Source organism: Xyrauchen texanus, chromosome 10, assembly GCF_025860055.1.
Source record: "Xyrauchen texanus isolate HMW12.3.18 chromosome 10, RBS_HiC_50CHRs, whole genome shotgun sequence".
Lineage (NCBI taxonomy): Eukaryota > Metazoa > Chordata > Actinopteri > Cypriniformes > Catostomidae > Xyrauchen > Xyrauchen texanus.
This window is the reverse complement of record NC_068285.1, coordinates 15,746,706-15,771,438: the sequence shown is the minus strand read 5'-3', so window position 1 is coordinate 15,771,438 and position 24,733 is coordinate 15,746,706. Positions and strand designations below refer to the sequence as shown.

Here is a 24,733-nt window from a genome sequence, read left to right as displayed (position 1 = left end):
CTTTCATGCATCTGCTGTATCTGCAACCCTTCACTCATTCACTAGACACCACATAGTGTTAACTGTATGGGAAAAGAGAAAGTGAAAATAAAAGAATATGGAGTGAATAGACACCTCTTCATATTGTTTATGAAACATCCATCCATCCATCCATCCATCCATCCATCCATCCATCCATCCATCCATCCATCCATCCATCCATCCATCCATCCATCCATCCATCCATCCATCCATCCATCCATCCATCCATCCCAACGCTTTAACAAGGGGATCCTCTATTGAGTTTAGGATTACCCTTTTGTATAGCTTCATGTCCTTGTGATTTTAGAAATTAATTGGACCTGGGGGGTGAGGGGGTCTGTGTTTTTAAGCAATGCCCCTGTTTCAGACTACAAACTAAACAAATTTGAGTCTCATATGCCAAATAAATCTGATGTTGGTTGCTTGTTTACTAAAAAGCTTTAGTATTCTCTTAAAGCTTTAGAGTTTGTACTTCACGAAGAAGTGCATCTCATTTAGCTAATATAGGAACATTGAATAAAAGATCAACTGTGAGCAATGAATTGAAGGGAGAGGTAAAGGAAAAGATGGAGAGGCAGGGAGGAGGGGTTGAACAGATGGCATGGCTGGAGTGGCACCTGGCCTTATGTTTAATTTCAGGTGAGAGGCACACAGTGATTGTGGACAGAGGAGGAGAATGGAGACCAAGAGTCCTCTCTCTGGTTTCCAATCCCATTTTCTCCACCCCTCTTATCTCTCCTCATCTCTCCTATCTCTCACTCTCTGCCAGTCGTTGCCATCCCAACGTGTTTGTTTAGCTCTGTTTATCACACGGCACCACTTGCACAAGCACAACAAAGCGGCGGGCGTCGTCCAAGACACTTAAGTCGTGCTATATTCACATGCACGCTCTCAGCCTCTCGTCAGTTTCCTTTTCGCTCATTGGCATCATCTCAAGTCTTATTCCCGTATGGCCGCCGCCTCACTAGAGTATTAAAAAAACAGCAGGTTGTGTGCTACGGGGGGTGGGGTATATATTAATTTGAAAACAGTTGTTGTGTTGGCGATTTATGGCAAAATTTGACTCAGTTAAGATACATATCAGATGCTATGTTGTGTTTCCTAGTGAGTTTATTTGCTGTTTCAGGAACAGTCATATTATTTCCTCAGCCGCAGGAATCATGACAAAGCAAAACGTTGTAGAAGTTTTTACATTTGAAGCTTCCCACTCTGTGGAAATGGCTGTATGTTCAGCTAATTGTCTGCTTAGGTTATCTATGATGTGTGTGTGCAGGCGCACATTTTTCCATTTACGTGTTTGAGACAAGTTGTTGTGCATCTGAACGCATGTGTCTAAAAGAACGGCTGTTGTGCCTTTGTTGTGGGGGAGGGGAGGGCAGGTGTTATCACTCAGAGAGGGGGATGGAGTTTGTGTGTGGTAGCAAATGCCTGGATGTTTGTTTGTGGTTTTGGTACAATGCGCTCATTTTTATTTCTGTAGTACTATGTGAATCCGACACAGTGCACCCGGAAAGCTGAATAAATAGGTTATTTCAGATTTTATGGGTGTATATTTAAAATATGTGTCAGTACTTGTATTTAAAAAATATGGCGCTTTAAAATATCGACCATTTTCTGGTGCACTACACTTAAATGTGTGAAATGAGACAACGTACACATCCAAAAATGTACATCTATGACAATTCATTTTCATGTAGATTCAAGTGTATTATAGTGTGTGAGAGTATGTAAAACTCATATTACTGTGCTTTTGACCCCCCAAAAGATATAAACTAATTGTATCCGACTAACCCGATCAGGCGCTTTAAATGATATAGGTGTGTACACGCGGACACACTCGTATTTTTTCTTTCCAGAACTATGAGATTAGGTGAATTTGATTTAGTGTCAGTGACTATTCTCACATACAGACAGGATAAGTCCATTGTTGAAATGAATTGAAGGGTTACAGGGTTCGAGAGCACAAAATAGAGAGAGAAGTGAAAGTGGGTCTAATTAAAGAGAAATTGGACGGATATGTGAAAAGGAGGGGAGATGGGGGTGAATGGGGGGGGAAGGGGGGAAATGAAAGAAAATTTGACATAATGAGCCACGGGTGGTAGAGAAGGAGGGGGGTCACTGTTGAGGGAGGGGAGAGGGGGGAGGGCAGCAGCGGATGTCCATGAGCTTTAAGACAGACATCTGCTAGCAAGAGTGTGTGCTCGTGTGTGTTTGTGGCCTTTGATGATTACGCACACTCCGTGAGAGCAGAACTTAATCTGATGGACATGTATCCACCAGGCACAGCGGATTTTTTCACACCGTTTAGAAATCAAACTGAATAAATTCGAGTTTGTATTGTTTAAACAGATCCGCTATTATTTTGTTTTTAAAAATAATGGTAAAATATAAAAATTGGCAGGAAAACCCAGGGACATTCTAAAACGCTTGCTATGGAAAGCGCATACAGTGGCTTAATGTACTACAACTAGCAGGGAGAACCAAATCTCTCACACATACCTTGTTATAAACACTATCAACTGCCGAAACGACAATATTTTTCCGCATAGAAACTGTTATATGGAAACAGCTTAACATTGAGCCGAGACTGAGTGGCTTTGTAAGGCCATTTCTGAGCACCTTATGCTACATTCACATGCTATCGGAATTATCGTAAATATGAGTATCCCACTCGGAAGTTGCACATGAACGAACCCGTATTTATGGCATATGACATAATTTTGATACCTGAGTTTCCGAGTTGGGAGGAGATGTAAACCTTCAATTTGGCGGAGTAGAGTACAGTTTCTGCGGTGAATAAAAATACTTTTTCCAAAAACAACATATTGTTAGCACTTGTCGTTTCGGTCATATTCATTTATTGTTGTGAAGTTTTTCCATTGTGAAAATAGCTTGTATTTGACCAAAATTGTATTATTGTCAGAAAGCTAACTCCGTAATAGTGCAATGTATGTGCCCATAGTGCAACAATGTATAAAAATGTCATGTACATATGCAAAGTATCTCATTTTTAATTCAATAATTGTACATACCACTACCTTGCTCATATATTACCACTTGCACATGTACATACGCCATTTTACGTTAGATGTCGTAATTTATTTATTTTTTTTGTATTATACTCTTACCTTGTTTTATATTATGTTTATCACTGTAATGTTATGTGTGCACTTACTTGTTTCTCCTATCCCCCCAAAAAATTCCTTTTGTACGTGCGCACACTTGGCAATAAAGCCAAGTATGCGCACGTACACAAGGAATAAAAGTTCCTCAAGATATATGTATGAATGGATCTGGCGTCGTCCATATTTCATGTTCTATCCAACAACAAATCACTTGAAAGCTGCGTACTCATAATTACCCCTTCAGAAGTGGGAAGTACGTTTATATTACAAGTAATAACACATGAAGGCAGCATTAATATCATGAATGATGTCTACATTAAAACTGATGGGCCCATAATCTGAGCGTAAATCGTAGAGTTTTCCGTTATGCTTTTTTCAATAGGAATCCGTTGTAAAGAAAAGGCTTATTAGTATTAATTTTATTGATAATTAAAAACTGTGTATTGACATACTCATGACCCCAGAATATTAACGCAAAGTGCAAAAGTTTACACTAAGCAGTGTCTTTATAATGGCTTCTAATGGGTTGAAAACGCTCAATGTAAAAAGATTGTCTTACTCCATTATGGGGTTGTTCTTTTGGCAATATATAGCATATATGAACCAACAAATCTTTTTGTTTCAGTGTTGAATACAAAGACAGAAACTGATTATGATAAAGCCACAAACAACAAACCCACCTCATGGATCCTTTTTACTTCCGCTCTTAATTGGTTGGTTATGCCCCATTTGTTCTCTGGAACAAATCACAAAGTTATCAGAGCTTGTTTGCTGCTAGTAATCTGTCTTCTTTGTGAATGTTTCCCAGATCAATATTGTTGCTCAGGAAAACCCATAAAAGCACTAAATGATGAATATGGCATTTGCAGATTTCCTGATGAGGAATAAGGACTTATCGAATTTCAAATTTAGAGTGTCCATAATGATTTTTTTAAGCATAAATATTCGCTACAGACTTTTCGCCCACAAAGTTGTTTTAACCAAGGACATTCCTTATTCACTCTTCACGCAGAATATTCCAGGGTACATACAAGTTAAAAATGAGCATGCGCTTGCATTGGAAGTCTATGGGGCAACTGTTTTATGGTTGCCCAATAGACTTCCATGGCCAGTGCATTTCTGGCATATGTCCTGTGCCAGAACTATGAATAATACTATGAATATTGTTTTGGTCAAAAATAGTATCTATGATCTGAAATAACTGAAAGGATGTGTTTGGTTGAATGTGCTATATTTAAAATTTGATAAGCAAATCGAATCAGTGCAAATAAATATGAAGTGTCAATCTGAGGCTAATAAAGTGCGGTGCTGATATGTATCGTGAGCGATCAAGAGTTCAAAAGTGTGATTGCTTGGGGGAAGAAGCTGTCATGAAGTCGGCTGGTGTGGGTCCTGATGCTGCGCTACCTCCTGCATGATGGTAGCAGTGAGAGCAGCCCATGGTTTGGGTGGCTGGAATAAAGCATGTCCCTTCGATCCGGAAGGAACATGCTCAGCGAGTACTGACGCTGACTACCACCCCTGGAGTCGTGAGTTCGAATCCAGGGTGTGCTGAGTGATTCCAGTCAGGTCTCCTAAGCAACAAAATTGGCCCGGTTGCTAGGAAGGGTAGAGTCACATGGGGTAACCTCCTCGTGGTCACTATAATGTGTGGTTCTCGCTCTCAGTGGGGCACGTAGTGAGTTGTGAGTGGATGCCGCTGAGAGTAGCGTGAAGCCTCCACATGTGCTACGTCTCCGCGGTAACGCGACGTGGAGACAACTGAGTTTCGTCCTCCACCACCCGGATTGAGGCGAGTCACTACACCACCACAAGGATTTAGAGCGCATTGGGCATTCAAAATTGGGGAGAAATAAAATACAAAATAAGAATGAAGATTTCAGTTCAGCCGAAAGTTTAATCTCCTAGCCAAGATGTCTTGGTTAAGGGTAGTTGACATGATGTTTCAAGCAATGACAGCAGTTTGACTTGCTAAATCGATTTAAAACTATTCCAAAAAATTGTATCATTCATGCTATTTTTATAATAACCACATATTATTTTAATTGATATACTACATGGAATATGTTTACTTTTAAAACGTGCAAAAGAGTGATTAGCACCTAGAATGTACATGTTGCCTTGTACATATACATTTGAACCTTAAATCCATATTATTTAAATAAAAAAGTTAATGCCCAGGTTATTTGATAACAACACCTAATTTATCCTATAAAAATCAGTTGCACTATTGAAAGTAGGTTATTATGTTTCTGACATATTTTACGTTTATTGTGCATGAAACTAAAGATTTCAGAGTGCTATTCACTTATGAATGTGCTGCTAGTTTTAAAATTGGAGGTTGATGGAGCAGCTGAAAGAAGCGAGAAAAATCAGAAATTGGAAAGAAAGAGAGTGGAATATACTGGGGGTTGGGTGGTGTGCAGGTTGATTACGGTCGCGAGTCCTGTTGCCAGGAGACGGCTGGGACAAGGGATGCTGGGTTGCTAGGAAACCAGCTCAATGCACTGGCCAGCATTGCATGATGGGTGCAGAGGCAAGATTGAGAACAGTCTTTGTGTAGATACACACCTAATTTAACATCTGCCACCACACACACTTACACACACTCACCGCCAAGTCGCAAGAGAGATCCTCTTTGAGCTTGAGTGCAAATCACACTCATACAGTCATTCTTTCCATGCACAGAGGAACTTGTGCAGCATGAACAAACATCTTGTGGGCGTATAGAGTGTGTGAATGGGTGAACGTGACTTGTGATTCAGTGCCTTTCTGAATATTGCTCATACAATGTGCATAAGTGTGAATTGGAAAGACAAATTGGGCGTGTCTTCATTCTGATGTGGACTCGTGTTCTGGATATTTGGGTGTCCTGGAAGAATGTTGAAGTTTTAAAGGTTAAATATCACAATTTGTGTGTATACATGTTCAAAGTACTACATGGAGGGAAGCGGCAGAGTAAATGTCAGTTGATTTAATAATCTATGGATTTAATATCCCATAATCCCACTGAAATCCCTGGCTGCAGATCAAGGTGGAGATTAAGTCTGTATGTGCTCATCATGTCTGTGGAAATGCCCGAGTGTATTTGCCGGCAAAACAAACCAAGCGTTGGTTTTGATGACCTGTACATATGGATGCATGTGTGGACAGATATTATTGCTATCTGAGGTACAGATTGAATTATTATTATAATTATTTGTGTAGGGATGTATTTTTTTTTTTTTTTTAATGTACGACTGCATATCTTGGTTTCCTGGTGTTTCTGAGGCCTTGTTTTCAGTTTTGTAACACCATTCATTATAAAGTAAGCGGTTATGAAAAGTGTTTTTTGAAACTCATTGTTTTTGATGGAAAAGTGCCATTCTCGTGTGGATTAAAGGTGTAAATGTAGCATAATCAATGCATTAGTGTGGACGTAGCCTTGATGTGTATGGGTCATTCTACAATGGAAATAAGTAAAAAAAATATGAATACAGTATACTGTAAAATTCATTATTTACATAACAAATACCACTATTTGTAATGTCAGTGTTTGTTTAAAAAAAATCTATAAAGACACTATAGGCCAAAAACATCCATCCATCCATCCATCCATCCATCCATCCATCCATCCATCCATGAATGACTGAAATAATATTTTCTTTAAATTATGTGTGCTAATAACAACAATAATAATGTATGATTTTTTTTTTAAATAATTAAACTGAAAATGCCACCACAGTGACCTGTCTAGGTTATGTTGTCCATTAAATTTTCATTAGAGGCCAACAGGTTTCTTTGCCTAGACAGAGGACAAATCTTTGCTGCCTGTTGCTTTGGCAACCAGAGCAGTTACACCATCATCCACTTTTATCTGCCCAACTCTATTTCCCTCTCAGTCTCTTTCCTTTTCTTTACATGTTTATATTCTCAACGACTCACTTTTCATTGTTTTCGACACCTACAGTGCCCTTTTTTCCTCTCCTGTGTCTCTGTCCCTCTTGTTCTCTTTTCCCATCACTACCTTCCCCTCCCTTCATCGTCCAGGGCAACCTTGTTTACCTGCTGGGTAGCTCATCTCACCGTTGTCATGGTGACAGGGGGTTGGTTGCCATGCCGACCTGAAGTGGCAGTGCCACAAGTCTGTCTCTTTCTCTCTCTCCCACTCTTTCTAGTCTCTTCATGTCTTTCTCTCGTTGCTTTGTACCCTTTTTCCTTGTCCTTTCCTTTTTTGTTCTCCGCCACTATCTCTGTTTCTCCTTTCTGCCATCCTTGAAGCTACATGACTCATCACAGGCATGAATAATGCTGCTCACAGACTCCAGGATTGTGGCATGCCTTGTGGTGGATTTGTAGCTTGTACTGCCCAGTTGCATTTAGGTTAAAAGATGATGATACAGATGTGCATATTAAAAGTGAGCTGTTCCTTTGTTTCAACCTTGATGTCATTTGGCTCCTTTCCGAAAATGAAACTAAAATGGCACAATCATTGTCCTGATCCATTTTGGTCTTGAAGTCAACAGTAGGAGCCTGATGTGTTTGAAACATTATTAAAAATAAACATTCCAAAAAGAATTTTGTACCCTGATGTCATAGGAGAACCTTTGTATGTTCTATTTAAAGGTACAGTTAGTAGTACATAATACAATTAAGTAGGTTTTCATTAAAAACGTTAAGCAAAACATAAGCACATTTATTAAGTTCAGTTCTTCTGCTCAAGGATAATTTCCCTTACATGTAAACTGAGGTTAATTGTTGGTCACTGCAGATGCTGCACTGTAATGTGAACAGGTGTTTCGTGTCATAGCTGTTAGAGAGCAACGGTTCTCGCCCACTTTTTTTATTTTTTAGAAATTCCTGAAAGTATTTTTCCCATTTATTTTCTCTAAAATCTCATAAAATTCTTCATAAATGAGTTCTAAGCCTTGAACCAAACCAACCAGCTCAGAGGTGAATCACAACATTTCAAACATTGATTTGATGCAGAAATGCATTCGAAAATTGGACATAAACACTAAGGTACAAGACTGTATGTACTATAATTACTTGAAGAGTTGCGAATGACGTAATCAAATTAAAGGAGACCTATTTACGAGATGTAAGATAAGTCTCAGGTGTCCCCAGAATGTGTCTGTGAAGTTTCAGCTCAAAATACCCCACAGATCATTTAATATACCATGTTATAAATGCCTCTTTTTGGGTGGAATTAAGAACATGCTGTCTTTGTGTGTGTCTCTTTAAATGCAAATGAGCTGCTTCTTCCCCCGAGACAATGGTAACTTTAGCTGCATTAGCCGTGGATTCAGCTAACAAGCACATTTGGAAAGGCAATTTGCAAACATTCACAAAATATAAAGGGCGATACATCTTCAGGATATAAAGCTGGAACACGAGCAGTTGGTACTGATCCATGATTGAGAATCACATTTTTTGAAAATCCTGCTTTATATTGACACTCATTCACAAAGCAGTCTAGTGTCAAATTATTTGCACAAACATACACACATTTTTGTCTGTTTTTGGGCAAATTTCCTTCAAAAACAAAACTTGTCCACTGCGTCTTCAGTGGCTCTGATGCCGGGAGTACAGTAAGACTCTTATGTTCACTTTTACAGCCAACATCAGAACACTTATGATGCTTACGAAGCGGAGACATTATTCTTCTCACTGTATCTGATCCAGCATGGAACAAAAATGGCGGACTGTGTGTAGATCACTCAGGGGAGGATCTATGATAATAGGGTGTAGTCACCAGTCGTGTGTGAGGCCTGCTGTGATGTCACTTTAGAGCAGAAACGAAAACCGTTCATTTTGACACACAGTTTTTGATTAATAGAAATATAAGAAAGAGAAGTGAGTGGACTTAACATTGTAGGGTGGTTGTGTACACACTCTGCTGACTCAAATGTATGTACAAACACCATGTAAAAGTGCATTTCGCATAATGGGTCCCCTTTAAAAACATTGTAATTCTATAAAGCGTTTGACTTAAAGTTTCTGTATATAAGCATGGAAGCAATATATTATATAGCAAAACATTCAGATATGTGCAAATATATAAATAGTTTAAGGGTGTAGGGTCGCTGCAGAGCTCTTTTGGCAGGCTTTGTTGGGTGTGATACTCTGATTGGTGTATCGTTTCTAGGCTTTACTTTTCTCCTGTTAACACCAACATCTAGAACCTATACACTGGTCTGAAGAACCTTGTTTTGGTCTGCATAGAACCATATAGCAACTCAAGACCCATATACTGTGAAAAATGCTGCTTGATAAGACAATGATGCTTTATTAAACATAAAGAAAGCAAAAAAACCAAAACATTTTTATTAAAGAAATCTGATTTATAAGAGTGTATGAACCAAATTAAGAGCAGCAGCCCTCAGTTCAATGATTAAACATCGTCAGAACTTCTTTTTCCCTTATTGCTAGCGTGTTTTTGGAAGATAAACAAAGCAATTTGGGGAAATCAGATTTAAGAGCTGCAAAACAAGCTCTTTTAGCTGAGATCAGATTAGTCATCACCAGCGGGAGTTAAACTAGGGAAGTAAATTAACTGATCTGGAGCAGACGTATAGTGGGTGTAGTAGATCTTTACAGTGCTTTACATTACTGAAAAAATCAATGAAGACTTGCTTCATTATTCATCCTAATAAATTCCCTTCTGTTTGTGTCCTCTGCGAGTCGTGTAATATGTCGTTTTTGCGTGCTTTGAAATGGTGAAAGTCACTATGTATGGTATATACCTCTCTCTCTCTCTCTCTGTGTGTGTGTGTGTGTGTGTGTGTGTGTGTGTGTGTGTGTGTGTGTTTGTGAGTGATTGCAAGTGAGTGTGTGATCAATACGGACTCCAGATGAGTGATCATGGCTGGTCGGTTAAAACGAAGCGATCTGGATTGGGCCAAAATGTCACCTTTTGCATAATTAACGCCTTTTATGTTGATTTTTGGTAATTTAGCTCACAGCGTCTCTCCCTGCTTTTCATCCCGTCCTTTTACTAATTGCATTTATTTAAATTAGAGTTGCACTGATAATAGTTCTATATGGCAATGTGGTGTCATTTGAATTACAATATTGCAACATCTACCATCAGTGTTCATTTGATATATTCAGTTTATTTTTGTTAAATGTAAAACTAATTATTCATTTGCAGTAAAATCAAAGAATGTATTCTTATACCCACCATCTAAAACCATTACATGTTTTCATTTTATGTAAATCATCAAACGCTGTTTGTGCTATGGAAGTGAATGTTTCCCAAATCATGTGGATTTTGGAGGTGTATATAACTTTTCTAAACCATTAAAGAAAAAAGTCCTGGTCCTATTTCACTGCGAAATGAAAAGAAACAAATAAGAAATTATATTTTGCATAAAGAAAATGAAGCCTATTATTAAGGCCATTTCGATTTTTTATTTTAATTTTAGCATGTTGCACATTTTACCACCTAAATTTCATTATGAAAAAGTCATTATGATAGTCTCATTAATAAAATGTGAAAAAAATTATATTATTTAAACTGTACAAATTGTTAGCATCATAATAGGACTCCTTCACACTGCCTTAGCGTTTCGCTGTCTATAATAAAAACAAATATGTACAACAGCATCTTTTTTACTGCAATACACCAAAAAATTTCTGTTTTATGCTAGTGTGAATAATCATTGAAAACAGTAGTAAAAGTAAAAGAACAATGTTTGGACGCGCTACTCCATATTCCTTATACACGCATATCTTTCCCATTGTTATCAATGAGGTGTCTACCCTGGAAGCATCCATTAACATTCACTTTCAGATGTGGATGTGAAATTAAACTGTAAAAGTGAAAGTGGATATTTAGAGTATAAAAGGACTTAAATATTGAACTGTTTCACCCACACCTGTTTAATTAGATTAGAGAATTTTACATTTTGGTCGAACTATCCCTTTAAATTGGCACGCAATGCTTATAACAAGTCAAAATATCAGCCAATGAGACAAGACACTTATAAGATACGTTTTAATATCTTGTTTAATTTAGCTTTTCGGGTAAATGTAACTCGCTTAAAGGATGTTTAGACTTTTCTGGAAAACAAGCCAAAGACACTAATGATGAATGCGATTTTTGCAGTGTATCCAAATATAAACACTATAAATACTATCAAATGACTCCCTTTCTTCTTTGCATTGGTTATATTTGTCACTCATTCTCTCCCTCTCTCTTTTTCTATTTTAGTGTTTCTTTTTTCCCCTCCTATCATCATCATCCATCCCTCTCTCCCCTGGTGCCTCTTTCTCTCTACTGTTTCACAAGCCCAGAATCTCTCACCATATTAATCTGCTGTGCGTCTGTAATCCAGATTAGCTGGCGAGCGTGCTTAATCCCATCACTTCCCCAATCCTGCGTGGGTGTGTGCTTTTCCTGGTGGCCGAGTGAATGAGAGAGAGAGAGATAGAGAGAGAGTGGGGAAGGATTAGGTGTGATCGAGAGAGAAAGGCATAAAACTGATTCGAGATGAGAGATAAAAATGGGAGAGAGTCAGAGATGGCGATTAGGCCTGAAATGGAGGCAAACAAGTACCAAGCTATGTGGAGAGAACAGATAAAGGGAGGTAAATAGAACAGGAGCATTTTCAGTGTGGAGATTTTACTTTTAAAACAGGAAAATTGAGACAGATGGGAATGTCTACTGCATGTACACTGGCAGCCACATTTTGGAATAATCTACAGATTTTGCTGTTTCACCAAAGTGGCATTCAACTGATCACGAAGAACAGTCAGAACATTACTGATGTAACAAACAGCACCATCACTATTTGAAAAAAGTAATTTTTGATCAAATCTAGACAGGCCCCATTTCCAGCAGTCATCACTTCAACACCTTATCCTTGAGTAATCATGCTAAATTGCTAATTTGGTACATTTATTAAAGTTTAACATTGTCTTTGTGTTTGTTTTTAAGTTGCCACAGTATGCAATAGACCGGCATGTCTTAAGGTCAATATTAGGCAAGATTAGGTAAGATTTCATACAAAGGTGTAACTACAGTCTTCAAAGACAAAGGACAACTGGCTCTAACAAGGACAGAAAGAGATGTGGAAGGACAGATGTACAACTAAACAAGAGGATAAGTACATCAGAGTCTCTAGTTTGAGAAATAGACGCCTCACATGTCCTCAGCTGACAGCTTCATTTAATTCTACCCGCTCAACACCAATTTCATGTACAGCTGTAAAGAGAAGACTCAGGGGTGCAGGACTTATGGGAAGAAAAAGCCACTTTTGAAACACAAAAAACAAAGAGAAAAGGTTAGAGTGGGCAAAGAAACACAGACATTGGACAACAGATAATTGGAAAAGAGTGTAATGGATCTGAACCCCATTGAGCTTTTGTGGATCAGCTAGACTGTAAGGTGTGTGAGAAGTGCCCGACAAGACAGCCACATCTATGGCAAGTGCTACAGGAAGTGTGGGGTGAGATGTCACCTGAGTATCTGGACAAACTGACAGCTGGAATGTCGAGAATCTATTGATGAGCACTCTTTGAAGTAGTTTAAGAAGTTGTCAAATTGTAATAGTAATATTTCACGTTATTAATGTCCTGACTGTACATTGTGATCAACTGAATGCCACTTTGGTGAATAAAAGGACCAATTTATTTCCATAAGAGCAAAATCTGCACATTATTCCAAACTTTTGGCCTCCGGTGTATGTACATTTAGCAGGTGTTGGAGCTTTATGCAGTGTGGTTGATCATGTCATGTGATGTGCTCTGTTTCAGATGAACCGCCCCATTCAAGTGAAGCCAGCAGACAGTGAGGGCCGAGGAGGTATGTCCCAACACACAAACATACACATGCGCATACAATGCACTAGGACAGTTTTGATGTTCCAGGTTCAACACAAGTTAAATCAACAGCATTTGTTGCATAATGTTGATTACCACAAAAAATGAATTTTGACTCGTCCCTACATTTCTTTCAAAATAAAAAGCATATATCAGTGAGGCAATTACAATGGAAGTGAATGGGACAATTCTTGGAGGGTTTAAAGGCAGAAATTTGAAGCTTGTAATTTTATAAAAGCACTAATATAACATTAATTCTTCTATTAAAACTAATTTATTATTTAAGCTGTTAAGTTGTTTAAGTTTTGTAATTTTTACAGTCATTTTAGGGTTTGTTGACATAGCATCATCATGGCAACGAAGTTGTAAAATTACTATAATTTTACACAGAAAAAGTTAGTAAAGTTACTAAAATCATTTTTATGTGCATATTGTTTATGTCTTGTGGCTATTCTTTTGAAACAGTGAGTATTTTAACATTTACAGATTGGCCCCCCCAATCACTTCTATTGTAAGTTCCTCACTGAAACCCAGATTTGTGCTTTTTTTTAAAGAAAAGGAGGGGCAAGCCAAAATAAATTCTTGTGGTTATCAACATTATGTCACAAATGCTGTCGATTGAGCTTAACTTGTATTGAACCCAGAATATTCCTATGAATATATGAATAGTTGACATTAAATACTTTTTTGTGACATATTAATTGAGAAACTACATTTAAAATGAACTAGTGAAAGCATAAATGTGATAAAAATTGTGATAATTTAAAAGTTATACACTCAAATATACAATCAAATTTACACAAAAATGTTTTTATGTTTTGCTTAATCGTATGAATCATTTTTCCATTTTTATTTTCAAAAAAGGACTTCCCCAGATGTCCCCAATAGAAATATTTGACAGATTTAGCTAATTTACAATGGACAGTTTGTCCCCTAAGTATAGCTGACATTATAGCTAGTATACATTAGTATAGTAGTATACATATCACAGATAGTAATGTGATATTATAGTATAGTTTGCATACATTTTTCCAGGACCTAACATACTATATGTTATAATAGTCATACATCGTCATTCATTTATCTTGGACTTTCATCCGTTGAGACACTTCTGAATTGCACAATTTTTTTCCAGTTTGCTCTGCCCTGGTTACTCATCAGTTCCTGGAGTGTAAGTTCCTGGAGCCATAGTTCTCTTTGATATTGTCTATATATTTCTGCTGCAACCTAGTCTCATAGAATTAAATGACTTTTCATGCAGATTCCTGGTGAAATGAACACTAGAGGCACTACTACAACTGTTTTATTTGCTTTCATGCAAATTATGATTACAACAGCTGATTATGACTTTATATACACTTATTTTTCATACTATTTCTCTTCACATGATATCTAAACACTTTCTATAATGCATAATTAGAAAAATGATACATTGTAATGCATTACAGACTCACCTACATTAGCACACTTATTCCAACATAATTAGCTTCCGCGGTAGCTCACCTGATTGAGTGTTGGAGTTTTGACTCGGACAACAGCAGCTCAAGACCAGCCAAACATGCAAGCCAGAGACAATTTAGAATAGATGGGCCACTTCTATAAAAATAAATGGGAGTATTTGGAAAGGATGTAGAAAAGAAGGCCCTACTTATAGGTAATAGAGCCAATCCCCTTTTAGATACAGACATCGCCTGACAGTCAACTCGAGAACGCGCATGCACATAAGCCATACACGCCAGAAAATTGTGATTTTGAGCATAAATGTAAACAATTTATGATATCAGTGTTGTCTGATTTTACTGCTGATTTGAAATATGTTCTTTGATCATAATCTTGCCCAACCATTTTGGAGATTTCAGTCTTTCCCCATTTAGTGCACAAGATCTGCACTTGTATACCGCTTGATTACATAGAAAAATAGCTGCCCGGGAGCGTTCCAGAGATGGCTGCCGAGTGACTGACTTGCTAAAAAGACTTTGTGCAAGCTGACACGTGAGACCAAAGTGTCACAGAAGCAACACAAAATGCAGTGGTTGATTCAGAAAATGTACTTTTCATTTCACATTTGCTTTTAGTACACTATCGGTTAGGTTTAGGCGTTGTTTAAGTTTGTTTACAACACTATAGGACGCTATTGTTTAAGTTTTTAGGTTAGGAAGGTACGTTTTACTCATTAACCTCCATCTAATATTCACCTTAAAACCTTGTCTGATTACAACACCATTTCACTGGCTTTTGGCGCCCCCCGCTGGACATTTCACTGGGAAACTGCAGCAAAATGTGTAATAAGGCATGCCATTTTGTTTCGCATAAATTTTGCCACAGTCACATAATGTTCATGAGACCAGGCTGTTCTTGTTTGGATACATTTTCATACATCCAAAAACATAATATGTGTTTAAACATTTTAGCTTATTTGTAGGCGCCTTCAGTTCAGCCAAAGTATTTTCATACAACACAATTAATTGTATCCAGAATACAAAAATGTTAACCCTTTAAAAGATCATAAATATGAATAAACTAACATCTGCTTGTCCACATCTTAATGAAAATGCAGTTGAAACTGAAAAGATTACATTTATGATCTCTTTTTGGCTGAAGAAATTATCCTATATAATGCAAGAAAGATCTTTCACCATAATCCTGTATAACACATACACATGTATCAAAAGTCAGTGTCATTGTGTTGGTCAGGAAGTGACAGTCTTCTAGGGCCTTCTAGTGGCCATCTGTATTACTGCATAAAATATGAACCAAGGAAATAACACTAACATTGAGTGACAGATATTGCATTGAATTGAAGATTATTACCACTTTAGAAAAGTATATGATCTCGCATTGCTCTTATGTGTAAAAATCACTATCATTTGTCTTTCTGTATGTAGACAGGAAGTTGTTTGTAGGGATGTTGGGGAAGCAGCTGTCAGACACTGATGTCAGAAAAATGTTCGAGCCTTTTGGTAGTATAGAGGAGTGCACAGTGCTCCGAGGACCTGACGGAGCCAGCAAAGGTGCGTGAATTGTATTCAAATCCACACTGCTATTCAATGCAAAGCCAAAATTTTTTATTAAAAACAATTTGTGAGCTTCCATTCAAAATTGAATGTGATGAGACAAAATACAGAGTATAGAGAAATATTGCTCAGACATCTTTCTGTTCTGTTGTCTTTGCTAGCTGCATGCAAAACACAAACATAGCGTGACCAGTGTAGTTCGATTCACAAACAAATCAAACTTCTAATGGTGCGTTCTGACCAGAAGTGTCGAGAGCGTCAAATCGACGGAAGTCATTAATTTTCTATGGCAGCCAGCGTCTCTCAGTAGCAAGAAGCGGCGCGGCGCGTCTTGGGCGTCAGAGGAAAGTTCAAGTGCAGGAAACATTATGGTAATGAGCTTTGACACGGTTCGGCGGCAACCTATTGGAGTACAGAAGTGTTCCACTCTAGCGAAGTCTAGAGAACACAACCATGTAAACTTTGGTTCCCACCAAACATTAGTTCCGAAGACAAAATGAAGGAGAAACTGATTATTGACGTACACGTTTTCCCGTAATATATGATCTGTCCCTGTTTGCTTACAGAGATATAAAACATTTTTAATAGGTTACAATAGGTTTGCGTGCCCTCACAATAGTTTTTTGTTCCGCCTCAATAGTTTGCGTTCCCTCGCAATAGGTTTGCGTGCCCTCGCAATAGTTTTCCGTTCCCTCGCAATAGTTTTCCGTTCCCTCGCAATAGTTTTTTGTTCCCTCTCAATAGTTTGCGATCCCTCGCAATCGTTTTTTGTTCCCTCTCAATAGCTTTTGTTCCCTCGCAATAGTTTTCCATTCCCTCACAATCGTTTTTTGTTCCCTCTCAATAGTTTTCCGTTCCCTCGCAATAGTTTTCCGTTCCCTCGCAATAGTTTTCCGTTCCCTCGCAATAGTTTTTTGTTCCCTCTCAATAGTTTGCGTGCCCTCACAATAGTTTTTTGTTCCGCCTCAATAGTTTGCGTGCCCTCGCAATAGTTTTCCGTTCCCTCGCAATAGTTTTTTGTTCCCTCGCAATAGTTTTTTGTTCCCTCGCAATAGTTTGCTGTTCCCTCGCAATCGTTTTTTGTTCCCTCTCAATAGCTTTTGTTCCCTCGCAATAGTTTTCCATTCCCTCGCAATCGTTTTTTGTTCCCTCTCAATAGTTTGCGTTCACTCGCAATAGGTTTGCGTGCCCTCGCAATAGTTTTCTGTTCCCTCGCAATAGTTTTCTGTTCCCTCGCAATAGTTTTCCGTTCCCTCGCAATAGTTTTCCATTCCCTCGCAATCGTTTTTTGTTCCCTCTCAATAGTTTGCGTTCACTCGCAATAGGTTTGCGTGCCCTCGCAATAGTTTTCCGTTCCCTCGCAATAATTTGTGTGCCCTCACAATAGTTTTTTGTTCCGCCTCAATAGTTTGCGTTCCCTCGCAATAGGTTTCCGTGCCCTCGCAATAGTTTTCCGTTCCCTCGCAATAGTTTTTTGTTCCCTCTCAATAGTTTTTTGTTCCCTCTCAATAGTTTTTTGTTCCCTCTCAATAGTTTGCGTGCCCTCACAATAGTTTTTTTGTTCCGCCTCAATAGGTTTGCGTTCCCTCGCAATAGGTTTGCGTGCCCTCGTAATAGTTTTCTGTTCCCTTGCAATAGTTTTCTGTTCCCTCACAATAGTTTTTTGTTCCCTCTCAATAGTTTGCGTTCACTCGCAATAGGTTTGAGTGCCCTCGCAATAGTTTTCCATTCCCTCGCAATAGTTTTTTGTTCCCTCTCAATAGTTTGCGTGCCCTCACAATAGTTTTTTGTTCCGCCTCAATAGTTTGCTGTTCCCTCGCAATCGTTTTGCGTGCCCTCGCAATAGTTTTCCGTTCCCTCGCAATAGGTTTGCGTGCCCTCGCAAAATTTTTCCGTTCCCTCGCAATAGTTTTTTGTTCCCTCTCAATAGTTTTTTGTTCTCTCTCAATAGTTTGCGTGCCCTCACAATAGTTTTTTGTTCCGCCTCAATAGTTTGCGTTCCCTCGCAATAGTTTTCCGTTCCCTCGCAATAGTTTTCCGTTCCTCGCATAGTTTTCCGTTCCCTCACAATAGTTTTGCTTGCCCTCACAATAGTTTTCCGTTCCTCTCAATAGTTTTCGTGCCCTCTCAATAGTTTTTGTTCCTCTCAATAGTTTTCTGTTCCTCGCATAGTTTTGTTCCTCTCAATAGTTTGCGTTCCCTCGCAATAGTTTTCTGCTCTCAATAGTTTTGTTCCCTCTAATAGTTTTCTGTTCCCTCGCAATAGTTTTCGTTCCCTGCAATAGTTTCGTTCCCTCACAATAGTTTTTGTTCCTCTCAATAGTTTTGCGTTCCTCTCAATAGTTTTCGTTCCTCGCAATAGTTTTCGTTCCCTGCTCAATAGTTTTCCGTTCCTCACAATAGTTTTCCGTTCCCTCGCAATAGTTTTGTTCCCTCTCAATAGTTTCGTTCCTGCAATAGTTTTGTGCCCTCTCAATAGTTTTGCGTTCCCTCGCAATAGTTTGTGTTCCTCGCAATAGTTTTTCGTTCCCTGCTAATAGTTTTCGTTCCCTCTCAATAGTTTACAAGTTCCCTCACAATAGTTTTTCGTTTCCTCCTCAATAGTTTTTGTTCCTCATAATAGTTTTCCGTGCCCTCGCAATAGTTTTCGTTCCCTCGCAATAGTTTGTTCCTCAATAGTTTTCGTTCCCTCTAATAGTTTTTTGTTCCTCTCAATAGTTTGTGTTCCCTCTCAATAGTTTTTGCGTCCTCTCAATAGTTTTTGTTCCCTCGCAATAGTTTTCCGTTCCCTGCACAATAGTTTTTGTTCCCTCTCAATAGTTTTCCGTTCCTCTCAATAGTTTGCGTTCCCTCAATAGTTTTCGTTCCTCTCAATAGTTTCCGTTCCTCGCAATAGTTTTCGTTCCCTCTCAATAGTTTCTCTTGTTGCCCTCGCAATAGTTTTCCGTTCCTCAATAGTTTCGTTCCTCAATGGTTTGCGTGCCCTCACAATAGTTTTTTGTTCCGCCTCAATAGTTTGCGTGCCCTCGCAATAGTTTTTTGTTCCCTCTCAATAGCTTTTGTTCCCTCGCAATAGTTTTCCGTTCCCTCGCAATAGTTTTCCGTTCCTCGTAATAGTTTTCCATTCCTCGCAATTGTTTTTGTTCCCTCTCAATAGTTTGCGTTCACTCATAATAGGTTTGCGTGCTCTCGCAATAGTTTTTTGTTCCTCTAATAGTTTGCTGTTCCTCGCAATCGTTTTTGTTCCCTCTCAATAGCTTTTGTTCCCTCGCAATAGTTTTCCGTTCCCTCGCAATCATTTTTTGTTCCCTCTCAATAGTTTGCGTTCACTCGCAATAGGTTTGCGTGCCATCGCAATAGCTTTTGTTCCCTCGCAATCGTTTTTTGTTCCCTCTCAATAGTTTGTGTTCACTCGCAATAGGTTTGCGTGCCCTCGCAATAGTTTTCCGTTCCCTCGCAATAGTTTTCCGTTCCCTCGCAATAGTTTTCCGTTCCCTCGCAATAGTTTTCCGTTCCCTCGCAATAGTTTTTTGTTCCCTCTCAATAGTTTGCGTTCACTCGCAATAGGTTTCCGTTCCCTCGCAATAGTTTTCCGTTCCCTCGCAATAGTTTTTTGTTCCCTCTCAATAGTTTGCGTGCCCTCACAATAGTTTTTTGTTCCGCCTCAATAGTTTGCTGTTCCCTCGCAATCGTTTTGCGTGCCCTCGCAATAGTTTTTCGTTCCCTCACAATGGTTTTCCGTTCCCTCGCAATAGTTTGCGTGCCCTCACAATAGTTTTTTGTTCCACCTCAATAGTTTGCGTTCCCTCGCAATAGTTTTCCGTTCCCTCGCAATAGTTTTTTGTTCCCTCTCAATAGTTTTTTGTTCCCTCTCAATAGTTTGCGCGCCCTCACAATAGTTTTTTGTTCCGCCTCAATAGTTTGCGTTCCCTCGCAATAGGTTTGCGTTCCCTCGCAATAGTTTTCCGTTCCCTCGCAATAGTTTTTTGTTCCCTCGCAATAGTTTTTGTTCCCTCTCAATAGTTTGCGTTCACTCGCAATAGGTTTGCGTGCCCTCGCAATAGTTTTCCGTTCCTTCGCAATAGTTTTTTGTTCCCTCTCAATAGTTTGCGTTCCCTCGCAATAGTTTTTTGTTCCCTCTCAATAGTTTGCGTGCCCTCACAATAGTTTTTTGTTCCGCCTCAATAGTTTGCGTTCCCTCGCAATAGGTTTGCGTGCCCTTGCAATAGTTTTCCGTTCCCTCGCAATAGTTTTTTGTTCCCTCGCAATAGTTTTTTGTTCCCTCGCAATAGGTTTTTGTTCCCTCGCAATAGCTTTTGTTCCCTCGCAATAGTTTTTGTTCCCTCGCAATAGTTTGCTGTTCCCTCGCAATAGTTTGCTGTTCCCTCGCAATAGGTTTTTGTTCCCTCGCAATAGTTTTGCGTGCCCTCTCGCAATAGTTTGCTTTCCCTCGCAATAGTTTGCGTTCCCTCGCAATAGTTTTGCGTGCCCTCGCAATAGTTTTCCGAACATTGCCAGTGCCACAAGTTTTCTGCAATCTACAAATGAGTAGTTTACCAAATGAAAATGAGCTTTGTGGCAAACTATTTGAGGCAAATTAACTGCACGTTTGTTACAAATAAGTTGTTCTACTTGTTATCAGTTGTCTTTGATTTGTAATGCTGGTTACGACTAAGATTACAGAACGTAAAGCACATCTGTATGAGCATTGTTGTAGTACAATGTTGTAGCATCCTTTGATGCAGGGAGTGTTCATTCATGCATGTGCATTTCAGCTAATGAATGATAGTCCGTTCGGCTGACTGTGATTTGCGAAGTGATGGATGTGTGTGCCGAGGGTAATTACGTTTGAGTGTTAACAGGAACAGATGCACCTGCCATAGTAAATCATTAACTGTGCTTCTCTTTACACTACCATATGTACATATGTAGGCCAAGGGAAATGATGTGGCCATTTAGACCAAATGGAGCTTGTTTTTCATTTTTATTTTGTTTAATTGGACGTTTAAATACTCTCACTTGATGCATTGTTTTGGATTGCTAAATGTTTCCCTAATGCATTTGCTGCACTGCTTTGGCCTTGTCTAATAATGTGATTTGTGTTGCAGGTTGTGCATTTGTAAAATATCAGAATAATGCAGAAGCGCAAGCGGCCATCAGTGCTCTACACAGCAGCCGCACACTCCCGGTTAGTTTATTTCTATCTGGGTGACTTACAAACTCAGAGAATGTAAGATTCCTCCCACAGTCACACCTACAAACATAATACAACACAGTGTAACATTGTGCATTATGTTGCTACTCACTCACTGATAGAATGCAACGTCTTTGTGCTTTGTTTTAACAACACCCACAATGCAGTTTACAATGATAAGTCCCTTATTTAAAGGGATAGTTCACTCAAAATAAAAATTCTGCCATCATTTACTCAACCTTATGTCGTTCAAAATCCGAATGATTTTCTCTTTTATGTGGAACACAAAAGGAAATGTTAGGCAGAATGACAGCCTCAGTCACCATTCAATGCATCTTTTTTTTTATATACAATGAAAGTGAATGTAACTGAGACGGAGCATTCTGCCTAACATCTCTTTTTATGTTCCACGGAAGAAAGTGGATTTGGAACAAATGATGACAGAATTTTCATTTTTGGATGAACAAACCCTTTAATGATTTTAGATCATTTAAATGATTTTAATCCCTACAGGGTGCGTCCTCGAGTCTGGTGGTGAAGTTTGCCGACACAGAGAAGGAGAGAGGGATCAGGCGTATGCAGCAGGTGGCCTCTCAGCTGGGTGTCATTAGTCCCATGAGTCTACACCTGGGCGCATACAACGCCTACACACAGGCAGTGAGTGCTAAAGCCACACTAAACCTATACACATAGCAAAATCTGGCCCATTAATATAATTAAATTACATAAACTGAGTAATATTAGTCTCTACACAGTATGTATTTTTAAGCTAAAATAAAGCTTTATAATTTTGCATTGTTCTACTAATTGCCTTGAATATCCATGGAAGTGTGAATTGTTTTTGGACAATTGTGTCGCTTAAATTGACACTTAAGCGACACTTAAAAAAATGTATGAACGTCATTGCATTAGAGAACAAAATATGAAACTCGGTGGCATCTGTAAACAAAGAGCTTTTCTCAGAACAAACTTCACTTTTTAAGTATTGCAGTTACTTGTAACTTACTGACAGTGCTTAGATTACTTCTGAATTGTAATCTGGTATGATTATGTATTCCATGACTACAATTTTAATCGGTAATGTAATCTCTTGGATTATATATTATAGGTAATCTAATATTATTACTTTTGGATTACTTCTATCCTACCTTTTGAATATTTGATCTTGCACATCAACAGGGGGGCTATAAATAATAATTATTTAATTATTTTATTTTATTATTTTACAATCATATTTATTAAAACTACACAATGATCACTAAGGGGGCTTTCACACTAGCACTTTTGGTACGCACCCCGGTTCGAATGACGTCAGAGTTCGGTTCGTTTGGATGATGTGAACGCTGTCTTCCGAACTCGGGTGCGCACCCGCGAACCGTACTCGGGTCCGCTTAAAAAGGTGGTCTGGGGTACGTACGGTTCGCTGCTGATATGAACGCAATCGAACCAAACCGCGGAAGTGAACCGCTATTGATGACGAATAATGTGGTCGTCAGTCTCACACGCGTCACTTTCAAAATGAGTGGAAAGAGTTTACTTTCGTGCGTGGTACTTTCGCACACGCACTGCAAGCAGAGAGATGATTTCTGCTTGCCTTCGCAAAAATTGTCTTCGGCGGACAGCCGCTGTCTTTTGAACGATTTCAGTATTTTTGCGGCAGACAGACGCAAGTGTGTTTCTGTATCTTGATGTTGAAAACAAAACCAAAGGTTAAAAAAAAGAAGAACAAATGTGAACCGAGCAAGTCTATTCATTGAATTTTGACGCCTTTTCATTTCGCGGTTATCAAGCAACACGATTACGCACCAGCTGCAGCTTGACGACGCAAGCGTACCACGGTTCGGATACAAATATATAATGTGAACACAGTCCATCGGGGGGAGGGGGGAGCAATCGAACTCTGGTTCGGAACAGGCAATCGAACCAAGTGTGAAAGCCCCCTAAGACATTATAGATATTACAGTTTCAATTTTGTTTTGTTTTTGTCAATGCACGATTTCCTGCTTTGAATCGATTGTGTTGTGAATAGCTCTATACAAATAAAATGACTCGTCTAAACTTGACTTCAGGTAGGATAGTCCTGTACAAGCATGTATATTTGGCTTGAACATTGGGGGGGTTTCAGCATGAAGCATTTACAGAGTTTCCATTGATCATGGTATAAATATTGGTGGGTTGTACTTGAGTGTTTTGATTATTGGGTACTCCCTACCCCATCCCCCCAACAATCATGCCACGGTACAAATCACAGAGACATTTTTCCCCATTCTGATGGTCGATGTGAACATTAACTGAAACTCCTGACCCTGCATGATATCTGCATGATTTTATGCACTGCACTGCTGCCACATGATTGACTGATGAGATAATTGCATGGCATGATTGTTGGTGCCAGGCAGGCTGGTTTGAGTATTTCTGTAACTGCTGATCTTCTGGGATTTTCAGAATTTTCTAGAATTTACTCAGAATGGTGCCAAAAACAAAAAAACATCCAGTGAGCGGCAGTTCTGTGGACGGAAATGCCTTGTTGGGCCAGCAAAGAATGGCCAGACTGGTTTGAACTGACAAAGTCTACAATAACTCAGATAACCGCTCTGTACAATTGTGGTGAGAAGAATATAATCTCATAATGTTATTCTGAGATGTGGTTGGTGCTGTTTTGGTGGCACGAGGGGGGCCTACACAATATTAGGTTAGAGTTCGAATCCAGGGTGCTGAGTGACTCCAACCAGGTCTCCTAAGCAACCAAATTGCTAGGGAGGGTAGAGTCACATGGGGTAACCTCCTCGTAATCGCAATAACGTGGTTCGCTCTTGGTGGGGTGTGTCGTGAGTTGTGCGTGGATGCCGCGGAGAATAGCATGAAGCCTCCACGTGCTACATCTCCGCGGTAACGCGCCCAAAAAGCCACGTGATAAGATGCACAGATTGACGGTCTCAGACGTGGAGGCAACTGAAGAGATTTGTACTCCACCACCCAGATTGTGGGGATTAATAAACACTACCACTACGCCACCATGAGGACATAGAGCGCATTGGAAATTTGGCATTCCAAATTGGGGAGAGGAAAAAAAAAAACTGCTGGGTGGTCAGAATGTACAAGAGAAACTTGTCTGTGAAAATGCAGTCTAATCTAATTACAAGTACTAGACGTAATTTTAATGGATGTATTAAAGGGATAGTTCACCCAAAAATTACAATTCTCTCATCAAAAGAGCTGAAACATTCATCTAAAACTCCTCACTTGAGTTCTGCTGAAGAAAGAAAGTCATACACATCAGGGATGGCATGAGGGTGAGTAAATGATGAGAGAATTTTCATTTTTGGGTGAACTATCCCTTTAAGTAAGTTTTCCCTCAAGTTCACAAATGTATCATTTAAAACCTATTTTTTGGGAAAAGTTTTGCTTGAAAAGTATGCTTGAGCTGTCTTTAAAATAAATGCCACTCTATTTGAAAGTCGTAATCTAATGCAGTGACATGAAAACATTTTAGAGTGTGGCTGAAGTGACACTTTCTGCTATTTTCAGAAGTTTGAAATGGCATTGACCTGATATCCCCAGCACATGACTTGTAT

General features: G+C 39.1%; 1 protein-coding gene across 7 annotated transcripts in view; it reads left to right on the top strand.

Annotated features, from left to right (window-relative positions):
• LOC127650598 (CUGBP Elav-like family member 3) overlaps positions 1–24,733 on the top strand; it is a 52,049-nt gene that overhangs the window by 18,055 nt on the left and 9,261 nt on the right. For 4 of the 7 annotated variants that reach the window (XM_052136107.1, XM_052136106.1, XM_052136110.1 and 1 more), the window contains 4 exons: positions 12,885–12,933; positions 15,836–15,961; positions 21,073–21,152; positions 21,672–21,815. In XM_052136107.1, the coding sequence (XP_051992067.1) occupies positions 12,885–12,933; positions 15,836–15,961; positions 21,073–21,152; positions 21,672–21,815 (399 nt within the window). Of the gene's footprint in view, positions 1–12,884; positions 12,934–14,085; positions 14,122–15,835; positions 15,962–21,072; positions 21,153–21,671; positions 21,816–24,733 lie in introns of all 7 variants that reach the window. The other 3 variants (XM_052136105.1, XM_052136103.1, XM_052136104.1) reach the window with 1 other exon arrangement.